Below are 25,291 nucleotides of genomic sequence, written 5' to 3'. Positions count from 1 at the left end.
TAATAAATAACAACATCTGGCATTTGAGATGGGGAGAGAGAAGGGGAACCTTTTAAGAATAGAATGATCAGCCACAAGTTTGAAGGAGGTAGGGGGAGGAGTTATGTCAAGGGCCTGCCCCAGAATAGTTTCTGGTCCAACCACCATGGTTCATTTTGCAGGGCAATAGCCTAAATAGGAATTTATTTTGTTCTCCCTTAGAGCAATTGTAAGGTTGCTTAATGAAAATTAGGGAAAAGGCAGATAAGAAGGTGAGTAGCCCCTGACTCTGCCTTCTTTCTTCCTGGGCCTCTAAATTTAGGAGGTGTCAAAATGAACTGACCATATTAGGCTTAGGGTGTTCTGAGGCAAAGTAACTGGAGATATCAAGCAGTCAACCAGTGAACAGTTTTTGATTGCCTGTTATGTGCCAGGCAGTGCGCCGAGCTCTGGGAATACAAAGGAAAGGAGAGTCCCTGCCTTCCAAGAGCTCACAATCTAAAGGGGGAGACAGCATGCAATCAGCTATGTATAAACAAGGCTGTATACAGAACAGCTGGGAGGCAGTGAACAGGAGGAAGGCACTAGAATTAAGAGGGATTGGGAAAAGTTTCCTCTTGAAAGGGATGGAGGTAGGGGAATCTGGAAGGAGCATGTGGTCATTTGAATGACTGATTGTTGGTGAGATGGCTTAAAAACAAACAAACAAAAAATAATAATATCTCTAAGTTTTCCTCACATCAGCAAACTTAGCCAGTTCTTAATTTTTCTATTTTCCCGAGGAGAAATATAGAAAAGAAATCTTAAAATTGTCTGACTAGTATCAATACCTCACTTCCATTTTGTATTCTCTAATCACTACTATAACTGGTAGGTAGTTTCACTGAGGGGATTTGGTGATATTAAAATCCACAGAGTGGAGTTTTCATAGATGTAGAGTTGGAAGAGACCCCTTTTACAGATGAGGAAACTGATATTAAGTGGTACAGATTGGGTTTGAACTCAGGTCCTCTGATTAGAATTCCCCTGCTCTTTTTCACTGTCCCATGCTGTGTGTCCAGCCTGAGAGTTCATGTCAGTCATTAAATCTCATTCACTATCACACCAACCCCAATGCCTTCCCACCCTGTTAGTCCCATGACAGAACTGAGGGGCTTCCTCTTTCATTTCACATCTTAATACTCCACGGCAGTCTCATGTTTGTTGGTTCAAAAGGGATGCCCACGAGTGTCTCCAAGGACCAACCGCAAAGGCTGGCTGGCTCTCCAGGCAGCAGGAAATGCGCTCGGTCACCCACTAAGCTGCACATTTTCCCATGCTTTTTTTCTCACTCTGCAAACTTTACCTCAGGAGGAAAAGAAAAAAAAAAACAAACCAGCGCAAAGGGTTAGAAATAAGCAGTGTGTGAAAAGCTTGCCGTGTTAAAAAAAGCTAGCCGGCCCCAACCTTGTACCACTCCCACCGAGGGGAGAAATGGAGAGGGACAAAGAAATGAAAAGAAAATTTGTGAAAATTCTCTGTGTAAGAGAAATCAGGGCAGATCCAAGATAGGAGGCCTCAGGTCTGTTTAGGAAATCCTTTTAGTGGTGGGGATGGAGGGAGATGTCAGGAGAGAAAAATTCAGATTTATCTTTTCCATATACATACAGCTGGACCCCCCAGCCTGAATTCTTCCCCTGTTTCCTTCACCTAGCCAAATTTTACTCATCCTTCAAGGCCTTTCAAAAAGCCTACTTCCAGGGCAGCTGGGTGGCGCAATGGATAGAGTACTGGCCCTGGAGTTAGGAGGACTTGAGTTCAAATCCCACCTTAGACACTTATTAGCTGTGTGACCCTGGGCAAGTCACTTAATCCTGTTTGCTATCATCACTCTCTAAATTTTTGTGCTTTTGGGGAAATTCCACGTTACCCTGCCCTAGTTTTGGTGAATTGTTCATCAGCTCCCTAGTTTGTGAGATTCTTGATGGCAAAGACCTAAAACAGAGCAGCTGCTAGCGCCATTTCTCTTCCCCTTCCCCCAATTTTTATTTTGTGTCCAAAAAATGTTAGTCAAGTTTTAGGCTTTGATGCCTTGAAACAGTACTAAGACTTGGGACACACACACACACGTATGTGTGTGTGTGTACACAATTGTGTATGTGTATATATGTATATGTATGTATTTTGCCTTTATATCTCTAGCTCCTAGCACAGTATTTGCCACATAGTAGATGTTTCATTAGTGCTTGATGATTTATTGATTGGGGACCCAGGTATTTAATAAATTGAACTGAATTAATCCCAAGAACCAGCAGTTCTAAGAGAATGGAACCTGATAATTTCTCTTTCAGCCCCTTGGCCATTCTTCTCTCCTTCCATCCCCACTCATAGTCCAAAGAGCTTTTCTTGTGGCAAGTATTCATGATTGATTTGCAGAGGGTCCTTGAGTCCTTCTGTATGAATTATGGCTGAAGATTTTCTTGGAATTGATAAAGTCACCATGTGGTAGCACATATGTATTGGCCTTCTCTCATGAAGATGATGTTATTGACACACCATCAGTGAGATGATGGCCTTTTAGGTGCTTTCCAAACCCTAGTAAAAGTGTGAAGTTTGGGTTGATTCATCTGTAACCCTCACATTGATGAGACCACAGGCTGGAGTTAGCGTGACAATGTCAGTCTGTGGAGCTCAACTGTGAGAAGCAAGGAGGCTTGCTTAGGGTTGAAATTCAGGATGCTAAGCCGCCTAGAAAACCACACATTTGACATCATCTTGTATGGCACAGTTAGGTGGTGCAGTGAATAGAGTGTCTGGCCTGGAGTTAAGAAGACCTGAGTTCAAATCTGGCTTCAGATACCTCCTAGCTATCTCAAGCTCTCTATGTGAGACTCTGTCTTAGAAACCCACTGATGCCCTAAACTAGAAATTATGGCCCTGATGTGGGGTATGGTGGAAAGAGTAACAGGTCTGCAGTTAGATGACCAGGGCTTCATTTTGGTTTTTGCCCCTTTCTACCTGTGTGACCTTGGACATATCATTTAACTTTTCTGTGTCTCAATTTCCTCACCTATAAAATATGGAGTTGAACTAGATGACCCCTAAAGCCTCTTCCAATCTCTAAAGCCCCTTCCATCTTTAAATCTGCGATGTTATTTGAGCTTATACAATAAATATTCCTCTCATTTCCTATTTCTAAGAGAATTTACTTATAATAAAAAAATAAAGCACGTTCTTATTCACACCAGTGATTTGCATATGGTTTCCACGCTTACCTGTTCACGGTCTAAAGATGTCCCAGTTAGTCACATTTCCTTAGATGGTAACCTGTGTTTCAGTTCACATTATGGAAACTGTCTACATATATTTTTAAAGTTTTTTTTTTTCGAGCAATGGGGGAAATGACAGTTATTTTATCTTCACGCATTAGGCATAACATATTTAAATGATTCCCAAATATACTATTACAGTCCCTTTCACCAGTGTTGTTACAAACTATATATTTACTATATAATTTTTAGGCTTGTGAAAGGAGTTTGTAAGTGATTATAATTTGAATAGAATCAGTCTTGCCCTTATATATACCAGATGAGATTAAAGGAATGATACCCCAGCCCCAAATCTCTTCCTCATCCTTCCTAGAAGACTTTACTATGCTTGGTGAGCTTGCCTAAAATCTCAGCAATTATAGCTTCCACTGAGTTAAGTTCTCTTTAAAATGGAAACATCCTTAATGGGGTGGCTGGAGGAAGGGACCTCAGAGACCATCTCTTCCAACCCTGCCATTTTATAGATTAGTTGCTTTGTAGAAATGAGACTTTTGATGAAGTGATGAGATCATTTGACAGTTGGGGTGCAATGTGGGGACAGCAGCCCTCAGGAGGGACCATAGTGAGGGATGTAGGAAGCCAGAGTGAAGCATTTGGGTTCTTGAGGACAGGGAATGAGATGCTGGTGCCTTCACAACATCATCCAATGTGAAGGTTCTCCTGGTAGTGGCATCTCTCAGAGCCTCAGTTTCCTCAAATGAAACAAAAGACTAGGCAATATCTTCAGCTGTCCCTTCCAGCTTCAGTACTCATTACTACTCCATACATGTTTTATTCACACACACTTTGACCCATAAGCTGAAACCTGCTTCTTTGTAGATAAGTAGGAACTGACCAAGATCAGAAAACCATCTAAGGTCATTATAAACCCAGTTCTGCACATTTGATATGAGGCTCCAAAATAATCCATGTGTGTGGCAAGCTCCCTTTGCCTTGAGAGATTATACAAAGCAGTGAAACCACTGACTAGTAAAATAACTGGATATTCTACCTAGGAATGTTTCTATAAATAGTTACCCTCCTCTCATCCCCCAACTCTCCTTATTCACTTGCTATCCAGCTGCTCCAAGCATTGAATGAACATGAAATGAGCCTTCAAGGAAGCCAGTGATTCTAAGAGTTAGAGGGGAGGAGGGGCATTCTGGGGGAATAGGAGATTACCTGTAAAGGTGGGAGGCCGGAGATGGGATGCTGAACTTGGGTGGCAGCAGATAGGCCAGGTTGACTGGAACACTAAGTGTGTGAAAGGGAAATAAGACGATATAAGTCTAGAAAGGTAGGCTGGGGTCAGACTGAGAAGGGCTGAAGAAGAAGAAGGATTTCTTAAGATTGAAGGGCCAAGGAGAAGAGTTTGTGTTTATCCCAATTCTTATTATAATGCCTCGGATTTCTTCCAAAGAACAGCATCTGTGAAAAACCATGCGCTGGTACACAGAGTTTAAAAAGGTAATACTATTCTTCGACATTAAAAAAGAAAGAAGTTATTATTAGGTTGTACAGTGATAGAGTAATAGATAGACCTGGAATCAGTCAGGGAAACCTGAGTTCAGATCCTGATTCAGACATTTCCCAGTGGTGTGACCCTAGGTAGGTCATTTAACCTTTCTCTGCCTTAGTTTTCTCAGCTGTAAAATGCTGATAATAATAGTATCTACTGAGAGAAATGATTATTTCTCTCTTCTGTTAATAGCTGATTATTAAAATTGGGGGGACCTAAGTTCTGTTTTCCCCAGTCCTATTTCCTTGTCCAATCTCTATAGGACTGGACTGATGGAAGATAGGGTTAACATTCTCCTCATTCTGGTTATTGCTACTCCACCTAGCTAGCTCAGCCTTGGGTGGGGGATGTAGATTCTTTGTCTGGATTGCCCAAGGCTGGGAGTAGTCTGGGTATGGGGGTAGTCTCTGTCCCACAGTGATTAGATGTCACTCTCAGCCCTTCATTGGAGTGAACTCACTTCTCTTTGTAAAGTCCTCCTCTCATTAATTGTTAACCAGTCAGAGTTGATTGCCACCCTTTTCCAAAGGCATATAAGTTATGAGCCTGGCGCCATGATTGTCTTTGGCATTCGAGAGTGCCACAGACTGCCTCTTATTACAATGCTGGCATTATTAATAAAATGATTAAATTACACAGAAATTATGTCCCTTGAATTTTTTAAATACCACACTACCTTAAAAGATTATTATGAGGATCAAATAAGATAACATATGTAAGGTGCTTTGCAAACCTTAAAGTACTAACTATTATAAACACTCATTAACAATTAGGACTGACTCTTTTCCAAGTACTATTTGGTATTCTGGCTCTGGTCTTTAAAAAGTCTTTAAATCAACATTGATGGTATGCCCTATCCCATACTAGGCATGTGAAGAATGAGAACAAAGAAGAAGGCACTGGCCTGTCTCTCTCTTTATCTCTCTCTCTGTCTCTCTCTCTCTCTGTCTCTCTCTCCTTCTTCCTCTCTCTCCCTCTCCTCTGGGAACTCATAGTTTTGGTAGAGAGAGATGACATATAAACATAAAACAACCAAATATAGGATATTGTATAACAAATCACCGAGAGGTGACTGGGAAATGTCTCTTGTCATTTAAAATGTTTTCATGACCTATTAAAGAGAGGAAGAGAGGTAAATGGAGAAATAGATTTCCAATTTTTATGAAGTCAGCAGTACTCCCTCCTGATCCTGGCATAGTAGGGTCATAAAATGCTCTTCAAACTGATGGATTCAAAGGGAAAATGTGTGTGTGTGTGTGTGTGTGTGTGTGTGTGTGTATGTGTGTTGTTGTTGCTATTCAGTCATTTCAGTCGTGTCCAACTCTTCATGACCCCATTTGAGATTTTCTTGGCAAAGATACTGGAGTGGTTTGCTATTTCCTTCTCCATCTCATTTTACAGATGGGGAAACTGAGGTAACCAGGGTTAAGTGACTTGCCTAGGCTCACCCAGCTAGTAATTGTCTGAGACTGGATTTGAATAAATACAGCAGTAAAGAGAAAAATATCTTCCACTCTTGTTATGCCACTGATTTATTGGGCTTACAGAAAGCATCCATAAAAGGGGCAATCTGTGGTTTCATCCCATTACAAATTCAAGATCAATTTTGCCTATAAATGTCCAAGTCAATTCATTTCAACCTAATTTGGTTCCACAAACATTCACATGACTACTCTGTAGAAGGCACCATACAACGGTGAGATTGCCTTTAAAAAGCTCATGATCTAATAGGGTCCGTTGAAGATAGAAGCAGATGCCAATGCAAGGCTAAATGTAGTCTCTACCCTTTGAAAAATGTAACAATCAACCTGGGGCTGGTACTGCTGTACTTTGGGGCTCTTAGAGGTGCTGGCCATGTTCTACGTAGTGGGCACTCCATTGGGTGATGAGAAAGCTGTCAGTACTGCCCTGATTTAGTGGTTCAGCCAGACTTGAGAGCCTTCTTATGTGAGGGGCAATTCCTTAATCTGGCTTGTATCTGGCTTCTATCAAGTTTGTCTGGTTCACAAAACAGAGAAGGCTTCTCTAAAGTACTTAGTGTTATCTGTGTTTGTGTCTTCTTTTATCTTGTGTCTTCTTTTATCAAACTGTAAGCTTCCTGGAGGTTGAGACCAAGTCTTATCTAAACTTTATATATCTTATCTAACTTTTACATCCTTCATTTGGTGCTCTGCATACAGAAGAAGTTTAATAAATGTTGAATAAATGAATATTTGCCAATCAGGGCAGCTAACACTTTGGACTTCCTGGGTTTCCTTATTTCCTTATGGATGATTTCATCAGTTGAGTGGTAAAACCACTTTTTTCCCTCCCTTCCTAGTAGTCCTTCAAATTCACAAGTGTGGCACAGGAGAAAAGAAGTTAGGAAACTCTGATATAAAGACAGTTGATGAGTCTTCAGAATTGGGGAGGAGTCCCTGGAATGTAGATTATCTTTGGGGAAGCCCAGGAAAGATAGCAGTGGAGGACATGGGGGTGGGAGATGCAGTGACAGTAAGAGCCTTCATTGACAGATTAAAAATCTCCAAACTAGTATCTTTAACAGCTTTAATATGTGAAGATCTGTTTTTCCTTTATTGAGCTCCTCTTAGCTCATTACAGTTAATAAATACTTGAATATTTTTGGTGGGTCTAGAAGAAATTTTGCTTGGTGGCACAATGCTAAAGATGTAGGTGGTTGGTTAAGAGGAGGCTTTTCCTTTGATTCATACCCTCCACAGTCTTGCCTTTCCCTTTTCCCATGAATAGTTGGGAGTCGCCTATAACACAAGTGCTATAGCTAGCTAGATCAAGCACTTCTTAGGTTATTGCTACATTCCAGATACTGTGCTGAGTCCTGGAGATACAAATATAGGAGAGCCAGACATTCCTTGCTCTCAAGGAACCTGTATTCTAGAGGAAGAAGACAGCACATAAAGGGAGCTGGAAAAGGAAGTGGGAGAGGGGCGATGCCTGCACTGGCATGCCATGGAGGTGGCTGGGCAGTTTAGTGGCAAGCAAGATAAGGTGATAAATGGAGGGAGGAGGAGGATGCAGGGGAGGAGTCCAAGGTTAGGGAAATGGAAGGAAGAGCATAGGCAGCATGTGTGGTAGGGAGGCCTGCTTCCAGGTAAGATAAGGTAAAAGCTCACCAATGCAGGGAGGAGGAGGATAGAGGGGAGGAGTCCAAGTTGGGGGAGGGGGGAACAGTATGTGAGGTGGAAATGATGCCTAGATATAAACTACATAGTGAAGAGATGGTGGGGAAGTCATATAGTATGTGAAGGAGCTGGCACCAGTGGGTTAGTCTCTAGTATTCACTTCTAGATTTAGTTGTTGCTCTAGTCAGGATTACTTATAGGCTAGGGGTTCGAAAATTATAATAAATCATCCCAACTCTCTCTTCTGAGGGAATCAGAATCTAATATATTCCCTAGGTCTTTGGGAATTAGAATTAGAAGGGCCGTTAGAAGCCTTGTTATCCAAGCCCGTCATTTTACAGTTGAAACTGAGAACCATCGAGGTGAAATAACTTGTTCAGAGTCACACATGTGACACACACAGTGTGTTTAGGGTCACACACTCTGTGACCCTAAGGTCACAGAGCCAAGCTGGCTCCGGATTCACTCCTCTGCCCACAATGGTCTGTTCTGACGTCATCCCTGCATAGGATTTGTGATCAGATTGTTTTAGGCATGAAGTTGCTTATCTCCACCAAAGTTTTATCGTCTACACTTTTTTCATCTCTGTGTCTGTTGTTCTAAGGGCTCCACTAGAAAAATATCATTAAATAGCTTAATTGCCCTGGGTTGGGCTATTATTATGGTTTCCTCAGTTTTATACCTTCATTTAGCTGAACGGGGCAGTATGGAGTCTTTATCTAAAACCATTTGCCCAGTTAGGCTGCAGTGTGTATCAGGCTAACTTGTTTTCAGCTCTCTCTCTCTTTCTCTACCTCCCTCTCCTCCTCCTCTTCTTCTTCCTCCTCCTCCTCCTTTCTCTCTTTTCCTCTTCCTCCATCTTCTCTCTCTCTGTCTCTGTCTTTCTGGCTCTGTTTCTCTCTCTCTCTCTCTCTCTCTCTCTGACAGAGGAATGGATTATCCATTCCAGCTTCCACTGGCCACTTTCATCTCCTCATTGATAGGACCATTCTACAAACAATCAATCCACATGTCCTCAGTCCTTGTTGTATACCCTGTTTTGACCTTGAAGAGGGATATAACAGAGGATGCTTCCAGACCCTTCTCTCCTGAATACACAGTTGGCAAGAGGGTGCCCCTAAAACCTAGGTCTGACTATGTTAGCCTGGTACTGAAAAATTTTCAATGGTTCCATTTTGCTTGTTTTTATACAATCGTTTTCCTGGAATTTAAAGCCCTTTAAAATCTGACTCCTGTTTACTCTTCCGTTCAAGTTGATCTGATAGCTGTTCCCCATACTGGATATATCACCTCATATCTCTGTGCTTTTGTGCACTTGGTCCCCCATATTTGAATGTGGTCCACTTCATACTTCTATTGTATAAAATTTCTAAATTCCTTCAAAGCACAGCCTTGGTTTCATTTCCTACCTGAGGAGTTTCCTGATCTCTCAAGTTTATTAGCCCTCCCTCCTTCTTGTGATTACTTTGTATATAAATACTTATTATGTAAGTGTTGTATACCCACAGTACAACATTCATTCCTTGAGGCAGGTGGTTTCCTAACTTTGCATCCCTCAGTGCCTGGTATAATCACACCTTGTAGATATAGAAAAGGCTTAATAAGTATTTGTGGAATTGAATTGAAAAAAGAGACTACTTGGTCTTTGCCTTTCAGGAGCTTAATAGTCTAGTTGAGGTGTCAAGGCTCATGTACATGAAACCATTAGAGAACAGAGAAAGGCAGAATGCAATCCAGCAATGTCGGGGTACCTGGTACAGCCTAGTTGCTATAGGAATTCAGAAAAGGGACGGGGAGGGATCAGTGTGGGCTGGAGTAATGAAGGATGAGTAGGACATCAAGGCAAATTTGGGCATGTTGTCAGGAAAGATTTCTTAATGATTAGAACCATTCAACAGTAGGATGGACTGTCTGGGGGAATTAGTGGGTGTCCTTTCCCTGGAAGTCTCTGAGCAAAAGAGCTAGATGATGATGTGTTGGGTATGTGAGAGCATTCTAACATAACATGTGGGGTGGACTGCATAGCTGCTGGGATTCCTTCCAGTTTGGAGATGCTTTGATTCCAAGATATAGAGAAGGTGCTCTGGAATTGGGGGTGCAGCATCATCAGCCTCAAGTCCTGATCCCTGGCCTAGCAGAAACTGCTGAGCTTTGGAAAACAAGGGGAAAATTCTCTTTGAAGTAGCAGGACATTCCCCTATTTGTGTGTTCCAGCTGTTCCTCACTCATGCCATGCTAATATCCACCTCTGTGTATGTTTTTTCCTCTTGGAATTCCATTCCCTTTTCCGTCAGCCTAGACAATTCCTGTCCATTCTTCCAGGCCAAGAACTGCCATGAAATTTCCCATGTCCCCTTCAAACAACACTGACATGTCCATTATTTCCCTATATTAGGTGTCAAACAACTTAGCCCTCAAATATTCTCTTACTATTATCATGTGTTTCTGTCATGTTGCATCAATAAGAGTAACATTTTCTTTGAGTGTAGGGTATGTGCTTATTCTTCTCTTGTATGTGTATTCTAAAGCCCTCAGACTTGGGCACATGGTAAATCCTTGTTGAATTAAGATGTGCCCTTGGGAGAAGCAGCATGATATAGTGGAAAGAGCCCTGGACTTGGAGCAAGAATGATCTGGGTTCAAATCTTGCCTCTTACACTTATAAACTATGGTACCAGGGGCAAGACATTTACTAACCTCTCAACACTTCAATTTGCTCATCTGTTAAACAGAATAATGCTATGTGAAATGCCTATCTTGCAGTGTTGCTAAGACTCAAATAGCATATATGAAATGTCTGTTATTACAATTGCCCTGAGCTTAAATAGTTGGTGATGTCAGACCATGTATAGAAAGCAGGTCACCCTCATAAGCTCATTAATAAAGTCTCCATTCTTTTCTTAATTGCAGATTGATTTGGAACCAGAAGGAAGAGTGTATGTGATCATCGACCTCTCTGGCTCATCAGGGGAAGGTAAGAGATCTTGGCATTTTATTTCCTCTGCTTCTGAGTTGGTGTGCTCTAAAAGTACAGGTTTTTGTCCTCAATTTTGCTGTGACTTGGCACAGAAATATTTAATACCACAGAGCTGATGTTTAAAGAAAAAAATAAAAAATGGATTTGAATGCTCAGGCTTGGATACCAGAAGGTAAAAGCCATCTGTCTACCTGTTAACTCTGTCAGAGAACAGGGATTATTTTGATTTACTTATGTACTTCACCAAGAGAAACTGATGGAAATAGGAGGTACTCTGGTGTTGGTTTGTAAGGCAGGCTTGTATAAAATGACCATTTCTCAGTGTTCACACTCATGTTTTTTGGAGTTTGGAGCATCTCGGTATTCAGAAGTGAAATGACTAAGTCACCAATATCTATAGCTACATTTGCATATCTACATCTAAATTTTTGTAGGAGAATTCCTTATGGGAGCAAACATACTGACCTTGTCTTATGTGTAATCATAAGCAACTGAATGTTAGTTTGTAGAGAAATCTCCCAGTTGTTCATGGGTAATGGAGAATGGTGATTTCCTGTTCCTAGGTTGCTTTGTTCTTCCTCTTCTCTGCTCCCAGTTTCTTGGGTCTGTTAGGTAATTTATTTGCTCTTTGATACCTGAGGGTTTGTGTTGGTAGTGAGAATAAAATCAAGGGAACTATGTGAAACAAAGCTAGACATCTTTGCTCTAGTTTAGTGTATCTGATCAAAAGGTTCTTTGGAAGAGTAAATTGGGCTATAGCCCTATTTAGGGATTAGGATTATTTGGGCTGTCTTGCCTCCTGTTCTCCCTGAAAAGCATGGGAAAGAACCTTTGGCTGCTTTGTCACAAAGAACAAGCTTGGTGTCAATGAGTTAATTTTAGTGGTTAAAGAAATGGGGTTGGTCCTGTAAAGGGAAAATCACAGAGGACTACACCACCCTTCTTCAAAGTCAATTTTGATAGAGTGTACGTGTGTGTGTGGCCAGACTGTAATAATGAAGTTCATAGACGAAGACTACCACACCCACATAATCTCTACTCCTCTCCCTTTTAGGGGAAAAAAAGTGTGTGTGTGTGTGTGTGTATGTGTGTGTGTGTGTGTGATAAAATAAGGGAAAGAAGGAAGGAGGAAAGAAACAAACATTTGTTAAGTGCTTACTATATGCCAGCCCAAGGAAAGACAGTCTCTCCCCTCAAGGAATTTACATTCTAATTAATGGGAAAGGACACACAAAAGGGAGTTGAAAAATGATGGTAGTGGGAAAGCAGGGGAAATGAAGATGCCCAGAACAGTTTTGGAGTCCATAAGGCAGGAACCGGGCTAACAGGGGAATAAAAACCATCTTGTACCCATCCACAAAATGAAAGCCCCAGGAGGAGCTCAGTAATGGGAAAATGTGAATCTTGCAGGTTGAGAAGGCTCATAGGAATGGTTGGATGTTTCCGGGCAAGGAGCCCCCTGGGTGCTGGGAGAAGTTCCAGAATAAGAAAGCAGCAGAGACATGGTTCTCAATTCTGTAAGCCAGGAATAGGGCTGCAAGGGAAATGAGAGTGGAGGAATTATGGAACCACCCTAGGTTACTGGACAGATTTGGGCCTCACAGCGCTTGGGTTTTAGGTCTGGCTCTGCTACTAAATCATTGGGTAATGATGGCCAAAACCCTTTGCATCTCTGAGCATCAGTTTCCTCATCTATAAGTAAAAAATAATACTGACATCTATAAACTACCACTTCTATTTACAAAACACTTTAAAGTTTTTGAGCACTTCCCATATATTATCTCTTTTGAGCTTCACAGTAACTCTGTGAGTTGGGTGAACCCTGCATTACAGAGGAGGAAATTGATTCTCAGAGATATAAAATGACTTGCCTAGGGTCATGGAGTGAGTAAGTATCAGTGACCAAAATGGAACCAAGTTCTTCCTGACTCCTGACAACTAGTCCACTTCACTGCCCCTCTGTCAAATAAGGAAGGATGGGCCAGTGCCACTGTATGGTTTCTAAGGTTCCCAATTAGCTTTGAAATCCTACTATTCTATGTGAATAAATGTATGGGGAGGAGAGGAACCACTGTCTCTGAGGTTTCCCAAAGAAACCTGGACAAATGATGCTGCTCGAGATGGTGTCTGCTAGTTTTCCTTTGGCTAATTAATCACCTAATTTTCAACATGTGTTATATTAATTCAAAGTAATTCAGTGACTGCCAGGGGATGGTGGTGGGACAGGTGAAGAATCATTGTGAGAATTAATCAAGCCTTTAACAGAGCTCCATTATTGGGGATGGATTGTAAACTTTTAACATTTTCACCCTAATCAGTTCTTTGCACTTTCTACTCTTTGCTGCAGTTGGCTTTGCCAACTTACTTCCTGTATTTTCAACTATAAGAAATACGATGTAATCTATCCCAGAAAGTGGAATGTATTTAATCGTGATCCTACACGCCGCCCCCTCCTCTACCCCATCACTTTGAGCAAACTAAAGATTCCTATAGGATGTCTAAGCTTAGATTCCAGCTAGACACCAGACATGCAAAATTAATCACTTACTCTTTCCCTGTGTAAGCTGCAGTCAAGTAGATAATTAAATATAAATTTTCTATGCTGAGAAATTATGCTAGCATATATTCAGTTGTATATTTACTCTGGGAGCTTGCAAATAGGAGGGCAGAGTTTTAAATTTTTGTATAAAGCAATAGATGGCAAGATTCTACTTGACCAATGAGGAAAACACATTTGCTCGTAACTGGAGGGAAAAGACAGACAGATGAATAAATAAATAAATTACCAGCAATTGATTTCATTCCTGCTCCTACTCCTCCTTGTCACATTAATGGCCAAAACAATTTCCATTTGGCTCAGTTCTTTGTGAATTTTTATCTCTTCCATCTTACGAAAATACTGTTTGCCCTGGATGTGCTGACAGATGCTAGAATCAGCAAAGAGCTAACAGGTGTTGCTTTCCAGAAAAGAAAACTTTCAGCCCCCCTCCCCTTTCTTGCTATTTTTGAAATTCCAGCCCTGGATCAAGATCCTAGTAATGGCAGGAGAGGGAACTTCCAGTTTTTTAAACTTTAGCTTCTAATCTCATTGTTTTCTGTTTGTTTTTCCATATCTACTGCCTGTGACCCAGGAAATTCTAGGCCCTGGGTGCACACTGTGGGGTTTGTTTGCAGAAGGACAGCAAGACAAGGCTGGGAGCTAGTGAATGCTGGGGGTGGGAGAGTGGGTGTAATTGCTGATCTGTGAAGGATCTAGGTTTAACAGTCACGACAGATGGACTTTTTTACCTTTACCTTTTACCTAATTTTGAACAAAAATCTTGGATCATTGCACAGGATATGTACATATGTGAAAGAAAGGGAGTCATTGTGCTGTAGTGGAAGAGTATTGATTCAGGAGACAGAGGACTTGAGTTCAAATGCAACCACTGATAATGTGGGTGAATCCCACCTGTATAACTATAGGCAAGTCACCTAACCTCTATGGACCTTGATTTCCTCATCTGTAAAATGAGGGGGTTGGACTAGATGGCCTTTGGGGTCTTTTCCACGTCTAAATATATATATATGTGATCCAAGCGTATGCCAAAATAAGAATTATCACACAATGAAAGACCCCAAAGAGTGCCCTTTGCACAAAGTGGGAATAGAGGTATAAGCCGAATTGGGCTCTGTTCACAGGTCTTTTGTTCTATCGTCACTTAATAATTAACTTGAATCAGCCCTCCTAGCTTAACAAATGGCCATCAATAGAAAAACCCATGTATATTCCAAAACAACAGGATATATATAAATTTGCAGTTGTTTGGCAGAAGGTATTCAAGTAAAGGTGTGTACATAATACCTCTTTCTCTTTTCTACTGTGCTTGGAACATTTTTTTTTTCTAATTTGTTGCAGAGAGCCTGAGTGTTTTCAGTCCTCTAGAGCTGAAGGGAATGTTTTATTTTTAGCCATGTAAGACAATTGTGAAAGGCAGCTTAGTGTAATAGCCTGACTGCTGGACCCAAAGTCAGAAACCTTGGATTCAAATACTGTCTCTGACCCTTACCAGCTGTGAACTCTGACTACCTGTGACCATAAGCAAGTCACTTAGATTATCTGAGCTTCAGACAACTCTCTCATACTTATCAATTCAGGTATAGACGTGTTGCAGTCTTTGTTAGGTAGAGGATGTTTCTACTCAGAGCCTTAATGTAGCAGTGTCTGACAATTGCACTAATAGAATATTTTATCTTGAATATCTTGGATAGTTTAAAAAAACACATTTGTGGTTAATTCATTGATCATTCTTTCATTAAACATTTATAAGCTCCTACTATGTGTAAGCCTCTATTCTAGGTGCTAGACAACAAAGATAAAGGAGATATTTCAAAGAGATTATTATAGTCTGTCTACCAGGGGAGATAAACTGTATATACCCAAGATGATAATACAGAACAGTTTGATGAGTGCATGAAAGCATGGCAATCTTGTCCAGATGTAGAGGACCATGGAAAGTTTCATGGAAGACGTAAGATTTTCATTCAGAAACATTTATTACTCTGGTTGGGGCCAGGGTATTGGGTCCTTGCCCTTCGGTACCTTGCAATTTTGGGGTCAGATGCTAAGACAGTACATAAAATCATACAAATTCATACAGAGATAAATGCCTAAGGGGGTATTAGGCAGCTTGGTGGCACAGTGGATAGAGCACCAGACCTGGAGGCAGGAGGACTTGAGTTCAAATGTGTTGTCAGACATTACTAGCTGTGACCCTGAGCAAGTCACTTAACCTCTGTTTGCCTCAGTTTCCTTATCTGTAAAATGGGGAAAATAACAGCACCTACCTCCCAACAACCGAGTCTTGGAAAAGACTTAAAACTCCCAAGAGTTGTTTTAAGGATCAAATAAAATCATTGTAAAGTGCTTAGCACAATGCCTGGCACATAAGAAGTGCCATATAAATTGTAGCTGTTATTGTTATAATTATCATTATTATTTTCTTTGAGATCAGATGAAGGAGAAATCACTTCCATCTTTGGGGGCAGGGTATTAGGGAAGATGTCACAAAATAGGGGAGGTTATAAATTTTTAAAAAGATGGCTAATTAAGGTCTTCATCAAGCATGTGATTCTACTGTACAGAGTAACACAATACAATAGGTGTCTTTCAAAGTTTGTCTCAAGGCTATAATGGGGAAAACGAACGGAAAATCCATAAATGGTACTTTCACATATAGTACCCAAGTTTAGTGATTGTCTAAATGATACCTTTTTAGTAAGACTTTTTTGAACAGAAGTAACATGAAAATATTTCATGAATTTAATGTGTAAGACTCCCTGGAAAAGATACAAAATTTGCAGATAGCAAACACTGTCATTTTCTAGGGGCCTCTAATCAATGCACAACTTGTTACTAAGCCATATGCTTCAATTAACTTTGGTAACAAAAGAGTAGATAGGAACACTTCATACATGTGCCAATTTCCCTTGTCTGTGAACATGAACTAGTATTTAGTTTATAACTGTGGGATTTTTAATATATTATATATTAGTGTTTATACTATAATAATAACTTTTTCATTGAGAGTTATGTTCATGAGGGGAAAAAAACAACAAAAAAGCAATGACACCATTGGTAATAGTCATAAGATTTAGAGCTGGGAGAGGCCTTAAAGGTAATATGGTTGTCCAATCCAGCCTCTTCTTGCTTACCTTCCTTTATAGATGAACAAATTGGGACCCAGGGATGAGAAGTGACTTACTCCAGGTCACAGAGGTAGTAATTAGCAGGGTCAGGATGTGAACCATCTTCAGACTCCCAAGTCCTGTGCTCATCCTTCTTTACTACATTAATGTATTCCTTCTAATGCAGAAAAAAATATCAATTTTTTAAAACTGCCACACCATCCTTCTCCTTCCTCTTTAAGTATTATTGTTTTTGTTGTTCAGTTGTTTTTCGATCATGTCCCCGACTCTTTATGACCCCAACTGGGGTTTTCTTGACAACGATACTGGAGTGGTTTGCCATTTCCTTCTCCAGCTCATTTTACAGATGAGGAAGCTGAGATAAATTGAATTAAGTGACTTACCCAGGGTCACACAGTTAGTAAGTGTCTGAGGCCAGATTTGAACTCAGGAAGATGAGTCTTCTTGACTCCAGCCCCTGTACTCCATTTATGGTGTCACTTAGCTGCTCTCTTTAAGTGTAGGTGTTTCCTAAGGCTCTCTTCTTAGTTCTTGGTCATCTTCTCATTTTGTTCCCTGTTCTTCCCTTGGGGATCTCATTAGCTCCCACTGGTTTCCATCTTTAAATAGATGACTCCCAATCTGTATATCCAGCTCCAATTTTGTTGAGCTCCAGCTCTATGCTGTCAACTGCTGTTGGACATTTCTACATAGATTTCCATTGGCATTGAGAATTCAACATGTCCAAAATGGAACCGATAATCTCCAACACCCTGTTCTACCTTCATTTCCCATAACTGCCTCTCTGACAAACTTTTGCTTTTGTTAAAGGTATCCTCATCCTCTCAATCAACCAGCTTAGTTACTCTGTAATTAGCAGAGACTCTTCTGTTTCCCTCCCCACTCACCCTTGATTCTCAATTGCCAAGATCTGTCAATTCTACAGTCACACCTCTTATACTTGTTCATTCATTAGCACAGTGCCTGGCACATAATAAGCACAGGGGAAGGTGAACCTGTTATTCTCTCTCTTTATGGAATAGAGACTTTAAAAAACAGACTAAAAATGACAGAATAAGAGACTTGGACTACAGAAGAAATCTAAATAGAAATATCCAAAAGACAGTTGGCAGAACCGGAGTTCAACCAAAGAAACTAAGAATTAAGTGGCTTGTCCAAGATCATACAGTTTATTAGTGACAGTCAATTACTCCTTCTCGCTATGGACATTAATTAGCCTTTGATCTTCTGTGACATTAAATGTATTTCACATTCTTCTTTATAATACCACGATGGTGTTTTCTGGGGATATTTTCCTGTGAGTCAGGCTGGAGGTCTGATTCCATTAGTCTATGCTGTAATAATTAGGAATTTTGTAAAGATCACACTGCTTTATCTTTGTCTATCTCCTGTCTTTAAGAACTCAGAGTGTTTTTTATAGCTAAGGAAGAAGCTGAAGTTTTGCTCATTGTCAGCCCTAAATTCTGAGTTGGGAACAAAAATACCCCGAAGGGCCCCTGAAGACTCTTCACTAATTATCAGATAAACATACTGGATCTCTCCAATAGGGAAGGATTCTTGTTTGTTTTCCACTGATTCGGGCTTGTTTCTGTCCCTTCTTTTGTCTCCTGTGTGGTCAGGGAAGAAGATTGCTCCCAGTGGGTTTGAATTGTTTGGATGTTGTGTTTTGAGATGAGCCTTCCCCTCTCCTTAGAAATGGAAGTTTCTTTGGCTCCCAAGCAAGAGGAGAGTGGTCCTTTTCATTGTCTACCCAACACCAGGTCAGGCCCTTCTCTGGATATTGATACTAGACTCAATTCCAGTCAGTTACCATTTCTTCTTACTGTGTTTCCTTCCTTCCTCAACACAACTGCATTCTTTAAATGTGATGGGTCTCCGGCTTTAAGGAGAATTCTGCGTTCAGAAGGTGAACTGGAGGAGGTGTTCTCTGGATTGTTTTTGTGCCTCAGTGAGGGACAGGGTCATCCGATAACATCTCATTTGCTCCAGGGTTCTGTTGAGGCTTTGGCTCTTGGCAGGTTTTTCATCCCATCAGATTTGATGTGATTTTAAACCAATGGCTCCCGGTTAATAGGTACCAGATAATTCAAAAGCAGTGCAATTGAATGGGGATAATAGGAATAGTGAGATAAGCACCAGACTGTCTGGGTTTCAGTCCTGACTCCATAACCTGCGTGCCGTATGGCCTTGTCGAGTTAATTCATTTGTGTCGATGTTGCTTCCCCTGATAGAATGTAAGCTTTTCTAAGGCAGAGACACTTTCATCTTGTCTTTGCATCCCCAGTGCCTCCGTCCTGATAAATGCTTGCATATCTCTGGGTTGTTGTGAGGATCACATGAGTTATTTGGTAAAGTGCCTAGCACACAGGCACAAAGTAGATGCTTAATAACTGCTTGTTTCCTCCCTCCTTCCTTTCCTTCCTACCTCCTTTCCTTCTCTCTTCCTCCCTCCCTTTTTTTTCCCTCCCTCTCTCCTTCCTCCCTTCCTTCCCTGTACCTCAGTTTACTCATATACTAAAAAGAAAATAATACCCCATATTGTAAGAGGCAGAGGGTATAGTGGATAGCCTTAGAGTCAGGATGACTTGGGCCCCAGACCTGCCTCTGACAAACACTGGCTCTCTAATCTTAGGCAAGTCAATTAGTCTCTCATTAGCCCCAGACTATCTTTAGCACCTGCTGAGCAGGCGTTGATCTTCAGATAGGGTAATCGATTATGATTGGAAGTTGCTGCAAATGCTCTGAGTGTCCAGAAGAGGGAAGAGGTCACTCTCTGCCCCAAGGAACAAGGAAGGTGGCATCTGGATTAAGAAGTCCAATAGCTGCATTTTCCTTAGCAGTTGCCGAAGTGGAAATACCACTTTAGGGGAGCCTGATCTGATCCAAGTCTTGAATAATGCTGTAATTTGCCAACTGCTTCTCATGTCCATGATTAGGGAGAGGAACCCTTGGTCATCAGGTTTGGGGTCTGTCATTTCCTCTGATGGGATGGGGTTCGCAGGGGTGACCAGATATGTGAGCTCTGAAGCAAGGCAACTCAGAAACAGTAGCATGTTGTGAACCGACCGCCTCAAGCCTTTGTCAAGGCATTTCCAATGTCTCAGAGATGCGTGGCTACAAATACTCTATGAGAAATAAGTCAAGAACTGCTCATTTCCTTCCAAGTGGCCTCTGGATACCCTTTTAAATGAATCATCCATGCTTCACAGCACTGACTACCAACCATTAGCCAGTGAATAAAAGAAATGAATCCTCAGTTTTTGGAAAACAGAGCGATTTATGATCATTTCTGAAGCCTGCTTTCCTTGGGTGTTAAGGCAGAATGTTTGAGGGACCCTCCACAAGCAAGGAGAATTTGAGTATAGCTTCAAAATACTTTATTTTAGAAACATGGCCAAAAGTGGTGCCAGCTTTTTCAAAGAAACTCCAAGTGCTGAGAAGCTATTGGGAGATATCATGGTACGGGGGAAAGAAAATTGATACTTGGGTTCTAGTCTAGGCTCTTGGATTTCCACCAGACTAGTGACCTTGAGCAAGTCATTCCCCTTTCTGGGCATCAATTTCCTTACCCCCAAAAGTTAAGATTATTTGATTTCTGGAGTCTCTTTCAGCTCTACCATGAGAATCAGCATATTTAGTAACATGTATATTATAAATATTATTATTATTTTGTTGATGAGAGGAGTGGAAATTCTGGACCTTTAATTTGATTAGTTTACGAATCTCCTGGTGTGGAAATCCTCTTGACTTCTCTGTAATCTCAAGAAGGCTGCCCCAGGCACTAAAAAGTCATGTGTCTTGCATACATGTGGTATTTGCCAGAGGTAGGACTTAGACCCAAATCTTCTTGACTTCAGGGTCAACTTTATAAGCTTTTGTTCTAGACTGCCAGGTGCAAATCATGTCTAGAAGTGAAAAGTCTTTCATATGTAGCTTTATATATAAAGCTATATACATAATAGAATATATATAATATATATTATAAATATATATAAAGTGAAGTCTTATATATAAACCGAATAGTGTTATAAATTATATTATATATGGGAGGAGTTTTATATACATATAAAACCTAATCAATAATTATGTACATACATATACATGCACACACATATAACCTCTCCTTATACATTTCTTAGCAACTAGTCTGTCTGGTTACTAATGAAATAATTGATAACAGAATAAACATGTCAAAGGACACATTGTAATCTAGGTTCACATTTGACAAGTCCTCTATGTGCTATTGCGTGGGAACTCTGTTTCTTTGGGCTCCATTCAGCTCCATCTTGCATAGAAGAGGGCTGCCTGAAACCCCTGTCTTTAGCTTAGCTCTGACTAGGTCATAGTGGCCTATAGTTGAATCTTTTGCTGCTGTTGGTGTCCACGTGGCCCAGTTTCAAAGAAAAAGGGCATTTCCATTCATCTAACCTGATTTAGAGGGCTGTCTTTCAGGACCAATTACTTGGTTCTTTTATCCAGTTGACGCTGGCCATTGCTGACAGTCATATTGATTCTTCTTATTAACCCAGCTTTGTTGAAACATTCACATTTTCAGAATCAAGTACATTAACTGTCTTTAAGCGAGAACCATTAACACTCTGCCTTTAATCTCCCTTCTCTATTTTATGAACCTCCAGGGTGTGCGTGTGTGTGTGTGTGTGTGTGTGTGTGTGTGTATGTGTGTGTGTACATGTGATGTCGCTCTAAAACGTCTTGCTTTGTATCATTATCATGTTATGCCATGTTATTTTGCTATTTTGATGGAACTGGGATCTCATAGATCCCCTTGTGGAAGACTTGCAGGAGGACATGGAGAGGAGTTGCTCAGGATGAGTGGGCATGGATGAGTTACAATTTACGTTGGCAGGAATACCCACACCAAGGAAATCACATATCTATCCAGAGATGGGGAATGTAACCCATCTTTGTCCTCCCATCCTTGGCTAGTTCCTCTCTGTGTCTTTTTGCTCTTTCTCCAGAGGGGAATACCACCGGACATGCGGGGGCCTTCCTCTAGTCCAAATGAGATAATATTTGTAAAGCATTTAGCACAGTTCATGGCACTTAGTAGGTGCTTAATAAATGCTCGTTTTCTTTCTCTCTCTCTCTCTCTCTCTCTCCCTTTTAATGTTGTGTGCCTACTTAAATAATCTGTAAATTTTCCATGGGTTACTCCTTACTCATGCCATGTGATGGCCTCACCTTCTTTTCCAGTCACAGAATTTTCTGATGAAATCCTTTACACAATTCTCGATTGGAAATATGGCATAGACCTTTTCCACCCACCATGCACGAGCCTCCTTATCACCCTTTAGGGAACCCTTGACCTTAATTCATTAGACAGTTCCATAGCTACAGCTTTGTTAATCAGTAAACATTTGTTGACGCCCTATCTGTGCCATCCTCAGATAACTGTTCCTGGTGCTGTTGTTGGGTCATTTCAGCTGACTCTTTGTGACCCCTTTCAGGGTTTTCTTGGCAAAGATACTGGAGTGGTTTGCCACTTCTTCCTCCAGCTCATTTTACAGACAAGGAAACTGAGGCAAACAGGGTTAAATGACTTGCCCTTGCATCCTTCCTAGGTGATCTGAAACAAATGAAAGCTAATTTTTAGGGATATGGGATTCCCAGGTTGTAGAGTGAGTAACATCAAGAGAAGTTGGTCTTTCCCATTACAACCTTAAATCTCTTAATCTCTTCCCTGTTCTTTTCTGTTCAGTTCAACAGACATCCAGACAGGCAAAATTTATTAAGCATTTACTATGTGCTAGGTACTGTGCTATTTTGTTGTTATTCAGTCATTTCAGTTGCGTCCGACTCTTCTGTGGTCCCATTTGGGGTTGTCTCGGCAAAGATACTGCACTGGTTTGCCTCATTTTATAGTTGAGGAACTGAGGCAAACAGGGTTAAATGACTTGCCCAGAGTCACACAGCTAGTAAATGTCTGAGGCTAGATTTGAACTCAGGAGGATAAGTTTTCCTCACACTAGGTCAGGCACTGTATCCACTGAGCCACCTAGATGCCCTAAGCACTGTGCTAAGTACTTATTAAATGACTGCAGGTTTGGCCCTGTTTTCAGGGATATGGAAGAATTAATGAGAGAAGCTTATATTCTATGTCTTATATCACCAGCCCTCCCTCCCCGACCTTGCCTACACTCTCACACACACTTATTAGCTACTCTGTAAGGACAGTAGATATTAATGGTAGTGCAAAGGAGTTAGATACAAATCATGAGATGTAGAAATTCTCCAGAGATAATGGCCAGACTAGTTGCAGTAGGATCCTTCCATCAGATAGGAAACAGATGGTGAGTAGACTCAAGATGCACTATATACCATGAAGTCCCCACCTTTAATCAAAGAACTCACAATGCAGTCATAGAGATGAGATAAGTACCCATGAGGCAACAGCCAATGATATACAGAGTGTACATCAAGGGCAAAATTGTGTCTTGTGAAATAGAAATGGCGTGTGGAGGAGAGAGAGAGATCACTGTGAGTTGGAGTGTTAGGGGGCTGCTTCAGGGAGAAGATGGTTCTTGAGTCGGCCCTTGAAGAGTGGATGAGAATACCATACATTTATAGAACATGTGACAGTCCATAAAAATGCATTTATACCCATTATTTCATTGGGTCATAAATACTCTGTAAGATTGGTAGGACAAAATTTAGATAAGCTTTGGATAATAACCTTTACAATCTGGCCTTCTTGGAGGACCTCATAGGCTGTGTTGGTGGTGAAGTTATTAAAGGGTGAAATATATTGCAGTGTGTGCAGTAGGGTACAAGGAAAGACTGTGTGTGTGTGTGTGTGTGTGTGTGTGTGTGTATGTGTGTATGTGTATATGCAGAGAGAGAGTGTGTGTATGAGAGAGACAGAGAGAGGAACAGATTCAGAAAGAAAGAAAGAGAGAGAGGGAGAGAGACAGACAGAGAGAGATTTAGAGAGACAGAAAGATAGACAGAGACAGAGAAAGAAGCTCCTTTAGAAGAAGAGCAGGTCTACAGAAGAAGCAGGAAACTACAGCATATCCTAATATACCCCAACATCCAAAGAGGACACATTTGCATATTTAGGATAGTAACCATTCACTGGGCTTCACTGTCACACTGGTGAGACTTCCTTAAAAAAAGAAAAAAGGATATAAGAGAAAAAGTAAAGTTAGAAAATATATTAATTATGGGATTGTTCTTTACATTTTAAAAGGATTCTTTGTGTTAAGTAGCTAAGCTCCACTAGCGTTGTTTTATCAATCAACCAATTTGCATTTATTAAGTATGTAGCATATGACCAGGCATTGTGCTAAGATCTGAAGTTATAAAGAAAAAGGAAAAAAAAAAAGCAAAACCAGTCCATGCCTTTAAGGAGCTTACATTTTCCAGTGTATGTCCATATATGAATCAGAACATAGAAGGTAAGTGCAGGCTAGAAGGAAGGTAACCTTAGAAGGGATTGTTTTAGCGGCTGAGAAAACCAGGAAAGGCCGCCTAGAAAAGGCGAGCCTTGAAGTGAATTTTAAAGAGAGTCAAGGATTCAAAGAGTTGGAGATTTGGAGGGAGAGCATTGTAGACATGGGAAACAGGTACGGAGGTAGGAGAAGGAGGACCACATTTGAGGAATAGCAAATAGGTCAATATGGCTGGGTGGTAGAACAGGTGGAGGGCAGTAGGATGTCAAATGATTGGAAAGATAGAAGGTATATTCTAAAGAGCTTTAATGCCCCCCATGAAAGGACTTAGAATTTGATTATGGAGGACTAGAGCTCATTAAGTAGAGTTGTGACATATTCAGACCTATACTTTAGGGAAATTTGTTTAACAACTGTTTGGAGGATTGGATTGAAATTAGAGAGACTTGAGTCAGGGAACCCAATCAGAAGGTTATTGTGGTCTGAGTGACTGACAAGATAGAGGACTAGACATTTTTTTCTGACTCCCCATGACCTCTCAAAAGTCTCTGAAACAGAAATTATACACTAAAAATAAAGCAAATTCACTTGTCTCCATGATCTAGTACACTCAGAATCCAAAAGAAGATTAAAAAAAAAAAACAACCCTTAAAATGGCATCTACCCTGAGCTCACTCAGCACGCCTTCTCCACATCTCACAATACCGGCAGCACCAACCTAATGAGCAATCTGATATTTGGGCTTACAACAAAACCCAACCCCCCACCTTGCTCCGTTCCCCCTCTCTCTCTCCTGCCCCTTTCCAATGCTGTGGAGATTCTGACTTTAGGCTGTGAAAGTTTGTTGGGGCCATAACAGTCAGTGCCATGGCAGCATTCCAGGGGCAGAAATTTGCTGGGGTTGTTACAGACAACGAGCGGAGATGGATAACATTCTTTGCTGCAAAATATCTCTGCAGGAGAGCAGAAGAACAGACAGAAATGGGCAGGATACACATTTGGGCTTAAAATAGAGCTTAACACTACATCCTCACATCCTTCTTCTCAGAGTCTCAGAGACCCAAACTATAGAAATTAACCCCTCTAACACCAGCATTGTAATACTCTGAACTGCTGGTGCCAGGTCAGAGAACTGAGGAACAGAGAGAGTGAGAAAGGACACAGGACATACAGTATGCTATGTGGCAGTGCTATGTGGCACTCCACTAAGCCTGAGGGAAAGAACTCAGCATCCAGCTATGTCTTTTCTGTCCCCCTAAATATCATCTGGGGCAGAGACAAAGGCTTAT

General features: G+C 41.0%; 1 protein-coding gene across 1 annotated transcript in view; it reads left to right on the top strand.

Annotated features, from left to right (window-relative positions):
* PRKCE (protein kinase C epsilon) overlaps positions 1-25,291 on the top strand; it is a 658,716-nt gene that overhangs the window by 214,063 nt on the left and 419,362 nt on the right. Inside the window, exon 2 of the mRNA XM_027864980.1 lies at positions 10,836-10,899. Coding sequence (XP_027720781.1) covers positions 10,836-10,899 — 64 coding nt within the window. The remainder of the gene's footprint in view (positions 1-10,835; positions 10,900-25,291) is intronic.

The sequence above is a fragment of the Vombatus ursinus genome, unplaced genomic scaffold, assembly GCF_900497805.2.
Source record: "Vombatus ursinus unplaced genomic scaffold, bare-nosed wombat genome assembly UNPS02014778.1, whole genome shotgun sequence".
In the NCBI taxonomy this organism is placed as follows: domain Eukaryota; kingdom Metazoa; phylum Chordata; class Mammalia; order Diprotodontia; family Vombatidae; genus Vombatus; species Vombatus ursinus.
Note: the sequence above shows the minus strand (reverse complement) of the source record. Positions and strands in the feature narration are given on the sequence as shown.